The 6,000-nt window shown below is 32.9% G+C and overlaps 1 protein-coding gene and 1 long non-coding RNA gene across 2 annotated transcripts; both read right to left on the reverse strand.

Annotated features, from left to right (window-relative positions):
* Positions 1 to 34: 34 nt before the first annotated feature.
* On the reverse strand, positions 35 to 3,024 carry LOC129317158 (uncharacterized). The gene is made up of 3 exons (XR_008594954.1): positions 2,776 to 3,024; positions 2,471 to 2,677; positions 35 to 537 (listed from the first exon to the last, which is right to left on the reverse strand). It is a non-coding gene; the product is annotated as an uncharacterized LOC129317158 (long non-coding RNA).
* Positions 3,025 to 5,423: 2,399 nt separating this feature from the next.
* LOC129317438 (uncharacterized) lies at positions 5,424 to 6,000 on the reverse strand. The gene is made up of 2 exons (XM_054961763.1): positions 5,908 to 6,000; positions 5,424 to 5,837 (listed from the first exon to the last, which is right to left on the reverse strand). Exons 1-2 carry the CDS (start codon positions 5,971 to 5,973, stop codon positions 5,424 to 5,426), a joined length of 480 nt encoding a protein of 159 aa, XP_054817738.1. The 5' UTR covers positions 5,974 to 6,000.

The raw sequence follows: 6,000 nt of genomic DNA on the forward strand, positions 1-6,000 counted from the left end.
GAGATGCATACTCCACATACATATTCTTTCTCATTACATGATCATTTGAACTAAGGATGAAAGCCTCTAAATGCCTCAGCAGAAAAATATTAACCACCTAGAAGAAGGAAACAAGCCTATTAACATCAGGGGAGAGATAATTAAGCATTTTTACCCCAATACAGGAACATAATTCTATTTTGATAAAGAAGTGGACTAAGTTCGACACAATGAAAAATTACAAGCTTGGGAGGTTGAAATCCATGACACATGATTTTGCTTGAGCGATTTGGTTTGGACTTAATATATCATTACTGCTCACAACAAATGGTCAAGGGGAAATGAAATCATTCATCCAAAAACATATCATCGTTCTCTTCATCAAATACGGTCACATTGCAGTCCCACAAAAGAAGGATTGGGTCTTGCAAATCTTCAAATAACTCTTTATTTTGGCTTCTTCTATATTTGATTTACCGTGATGCAGGAGCCATGATAATGTCACCTCATTCAAAAACCAACATATACAGTAGTTTTGATTTACTGCACTTCACTTGTCTAGCATTTTAATAAAAACATCAATGTTATGAGAACAAGTTCAAGAAAACATTTTACAAGACTAACTTGTTAGGAGGAAGAATTTTTTGAACTTATAAACCCTACTTCACTGAAGCCCCTTGATATGATATTCATAACATATACTTTTATCTGTCTAATTAATATAATTTGTCCTTTTTACAAAAAAAAAAAAAATTACAAGATTTTCACTTTCCAATTACACTAAAGCATTTTGAGTAATGAGTTTATCTTTCATGTTCATCAATCAACCTTGATGAGATTTGTACTGTGCAGACTGTACACGTCTTTGCTGGCGCTTTCATTGTTAACATGATCAACTAGATGCTTACAATCAAATTCTAACAAAACAATCTTTAATCCATTCATAAAAAGAACATTATTGAATCCCATATCCCGAACTAACCGAAGGCTTTTCATTACTACCCATTCTTCTGTTTCACATGCCTTGTAACTATCCAACTTCTAAACAGAACTATGGGATTTTGTAAGATTTAAAACCCACAAATCATATTTGCATGTAAAAATCACAAAAATTGTGTTCATAAAAAAATGGCATAAATTATTTAAAACTTTTGTGAAAAATTATTACAAATTCTTGATGAACTGCTACAGCCACGTTGGTCAGATGGATTATGCTTTCTCTGTTTGGGGAAAATTTTCAAGTTGGGTTATCATCCGTGTGTGGTAACTTTGAATACGCTAGCATAAGGACTGTGTTTAAATCAAAACATTGGCCAGGCACTAGACTTCTATGATGACATAATGGCTAAAGGATTTCAGTTGGACCAATTTACTTATGCCACGTTGATCAATGGGCTATGTAAATCGGGGAAAACAAGATCTGCCATTAAATTGTTGCAAATGATGGAAAGACAGTTAGTGAAACCTAATGTATTTGTCTACAACACAATCATTGATACACTTTGCAAAGATGGACAGGACACTGATGCACGTGGTTTGTGTTATGAAATGATTGATCATGGGATATCACCAAATGTTGTTACACACAATAGTCTAATCTACTGTTTTTGCATTATGCATCAGTGGCAAGAAGCAAATCAATTGCTCAATGAAATGGTATTGAAAGACATCTCTGCTGATGTTTATACCTTTAACATCCAAGTTGATGCATTATGTAAATAAGGAAGGATTATAGAACCTGAGACTATTTTTGCTAGGATGATGAAGAGTGATAAAAAAACCTAATGTGATTTGCCTATAGTGGTTTAATGGATGGGCATTGTTTGACTAATAATACTGTCGCGGTTAAGGGAGTTTTTAATAGGATGATAAAAGTGGGTTTGGAACCTAACCTTTTTTAATTATAGTATCTTGATCAATGCATACTTTAAGATGAAAATGGTGGATGAAGCCATGGATCTCTTTAAGGAATTGCATTATGAAAATTTGATTCCTAATGTTGTAATTTATAATTCTGTTATTGATGGCTTGTGCAAATATGGGAAAATGTCACGTGGCCAAGATGTTATCTATGAGATGCATGATAGGGGTCATCATCCTAATATAATCACTTACACAATCTTATTAGACGCATTTTGCAAAAGAGGTTCTCTTGATAAGGCAATCACACCATTTAAGCAATTGGTTAATCAAGGATTTTCAGCCTACCATGAAGACCTACACCGTACTTATTGATGGTCTATGCAAAGGTGGTAGATTAGATGATGCATGGAAGAATTTTCATTATCCTGTGGCCAAATGTTATTGACTCGATGTCCATATATATAATGCTATGATTCATGGACTTTGCAAACAGGGTTTGCTTGATGAAGCAGAGGCCTTGCTTTGTAGAATGGAAGAGAATGGTTGCCTCCCTAGCTTTATAACGTTTAAAATCACTATTCAAAATCTTCTTACACCAAATTATCAAGAAGAGTTCAAAAATCCTCACCTTAAGTACCAACAGTAACAGAGGAGGGAGAGAACGAGAAGAAGCCGACAGAACAGGGAGAGGAGTTCTCCTGTTTCCAGCTTCAACCAATGGCAGACCACTCCTCTTTCTCTCTTCGGAAATGCACAAGCAGGCTAAAGGGAGTCAAAGACCAGATGCACTCAACCACAGCAACAATAGAAGAAGAAGGAAAAAGAAGATCACGAGCTGCACAGGGAACGAATCAGAGACAGGGTACACACGAAAGGAAGAAAACAGAATCACAGCACTAGACCAAACAGAGATGAGCTCGCGAACAACCCTACCAGCTCCGGCGACCTGATTCTCGGACCCCAGCTACGTGTACGTGAACAGCGAGAACAGAGAAGCAACAAAGAAGACACGTAGAGACAGGGAAGCACGACGGACAACCTGGGCATCACATAGAGACGCCGAGTCTCCACTTTCACCGCGCGATCACCGGAAACTAGAGGGGAGAGATAAAGTACAGTGGAGGACGACAGAAGAAGGGAAGGAATGACAGTGGACTGGAGGAAATCGAAGCTCCCTGTCTCTCTCCGTTGTTTCTGGACTCTTCGGCGGAGAAAAGAAAAATATAAGAACGGAAGAAGCCACGCATTTAGGTCTCTGTCTCTGTCTTTTTCTTTTTTCAGAAGGGCATTATTGTAATTTTGTCAATAGGTTGAAGCAAAAGAAAAAATATGAAAAATTTGCACTCTTGGCCCATAAGATTCAAACTCATGACCTACTAAATAAGTAGCAATATAATTGCCACTAGACAAACTCTTCTCCTTACTAATTTATTCCAAAATTAATATAAATACACTTAAACACTATATTATGTATTTTTAAATTTTAATTTTAATTTTAATTTTTAATTTTTTTAAAAAAAAATTTTGGGTTATTACGAATGTGAAACTCCAGTCCTTTATGAAGTTTACTGCCCAATTGTTTTCGAACTGAAAGCTATGCTTCTTGTAATGACTTGTAGTTTTAAATCTAATGATTATACTTTTGCCGGTTTTGTTTTTTGAAATTCCTTGCTTAAATGACTGTATTCTTGGGGGTCCTTCCGGTTCCTCTGTTGCGTGTGTACATCAAGGTATTGCTGCTTTCAATAGTAAATAAGCGAAAGCAGGTCATAATATATAGTGATGATTATAACTTGTTTTAGTTCAAAGGCATCGTTATTTGGCTTTGTTTTTGTGTGTGATGTGAAACTTGTCATTGTTATATAACTAACGTTTGGGTGCTGATGAAATCTCAATATATATCTTTTGAATTATATTTTATATGATAATTTGTTCCTTGTGTATGCAGAGGCTTGATAACTAAGCCAAACTAAAAGATACTTCTATTTGGCCTTATTTTGGTATGAGAAACATGCCTTTGTTGTTAGAAAAAAGAAAACACAGATTTACAGACTGAGAACAACAACTCAAAATGAAAGTTATTGATATAAATTTTCTACAAGTACTGAGCAACACAAAAATTACAAATGACACTGTTATTATGAACACATGGTCACTGTTGCAGAACTGTAGTATAATCAAATTTCCTAGAATAATCAAATTTCATTATTCCGACATATATGTATCCTAAATTTGATATCAGATCTAGTCCTTTGTTAACTTGGACGCCAATTTTGAATGTGAGCAAAAAATGTTTAGTTAACTAGGCCTTGTCAGCAATAGAACTTTTTATGATTCAAATTTAATATTCCTTTACAAATTTTTTAATTTAAAGAATTTTATTTAATAGGAATAATTTAACTGAATATATAATATGCTTTACTTCAATATTTTTTTAATTCTATTTCTTTTTAATATATGTGCAATCAAAAAAGATAGATCTAGCTAAAGAAAAATAAATGTCAAATAGATTTTACGGAAGATTTCAAAAATAATATGCCTATTTGAGGCTTAATTTTAGGAAATGATTAAGATAGATCAAAAATTTTAAACACAGATTCTTTTATATATATATATATATATATATATTAATTTAGATTCAAATAGATAGATATTTTCAAAAAAATCTTCCACATACATGGCAAATTAATTTTAATAAAATATAATTTTAGAATTGTATAAAAAATATAAAATAATAATTTTTGGCATATTTTTAGGGTGAATGAAAACTTTAAATAGATAAATATTAATTTAAATCTAAATAATTTTTGTATATGTTTAAAAATTAATAATTTATCCTACACCTAACTCCAACCTTAAATAATATATTTTGTATACATTAAAAAATAATAAAAAATTTTGAATCGAACCCCAAACTTGACTCCAGAGAATCACAAGAAAGGCATCTTAAAGTATAAAATTGCGACAAACTTAAAAATAAACATGTAATTTTTTTCATAGCCTTTAATCCCACTTTTACATACATAATGATGATTGAGAATGACAGAGCCAGTTGTGGGCGAGAAAATTTGCAGAATTTATTTAAATTTAATTAAACTCACAATTGGCGACCTTTATTATGATACAACTTCCAAAATATGAGATATATGGTGGAGTGGATATCAAATTTCATTCATATTTTATCAAAAAAATAAAATTCCATTTATAATTATCACTTAATAAATTTTAAAACATGAGTTGCAAATTATTACATAATTGACAATAAATTGGAAAAAAAACTGAATGTTAAAATTTTGTCATTTCCATCGGTTACATTCTTGTAAATAATTAGCATTTTTAAGGTCATTTAAACATTAAAGGAAAATAATAGGCATGATCATTAATGAAATTGACCTTTTTTTTTAACAAGGCTTAAAGAGACTATAATCAAATTATCTAAAATCATACTATCAAAACTATCACGAGATGTTTGATGGGCTAGCAAGTCGATGCTTCTCTAATCAATGATAATTGTTCAATCTTTGATAGTAAGATATTTAATTTTCTTAATGCATTCTGGGAGAGGATGACTTTTAGGATAGTTACGTTTCTTCTCCAAAGGCAACGATTGCTTCCCGTTCCTTCTTGAAATGATATATAGCCGTCTCAGCCGCACGCGTTGATTCCTGTAGCATCTCGAGCTCTTTCTCTAAGTCTTCATTCCTCTCACGTTTTTCGTAATAATCATATAAAACCTCCATTGCTTCGTCATGCTTGCTTTCGTGATAAGAAGCACACGTTGAATGGTAATCAAGTTCCTCAAGAATCTTTAATCTTTCCTTTGCATCTTCAATGCTCTTGCTCCGGTTATATGGTGGATTCAAATCAGTATCGTCACGTTTCAGCAGTTTTGTATAAGTAGCCAATGTTATTGACATACTGTACTCACGCAGCATAGTCACTAGCTCTTCATTCCTCCTTCTCTTTCTCCTTACTTCTTCATCCAATGCTTCCATCTTCATAACAGTCACAGAAATTAATCAAACAAAGGATGTTTTGATTTTAAAAGCAATTGCTAATACGTACCTCTTGTTGCCTGTGTTCATTTTGCCCCTCAGATTTCTGTGAACAATTAGAATAGTCTTCATCCATCTTCGTTTTCTTCGGTGACAAGAATCG

This window comes from Prosopis cineraria, unplaced genomic scaffold, assembly GCF_029017545.1.
Source record: "Prosopis cineraria cultivar Desert tree isolate PC_DT_omini unplaced genomic scaffold, ASM2901754v1 PC8, whole genome shotgun sequence".
NCBI lineage: Eukaryota > Viridiplantae > Streptophyta > Magnoliopsida > Fabales > Fabaceae > Prosopis > Prosopis cineraria.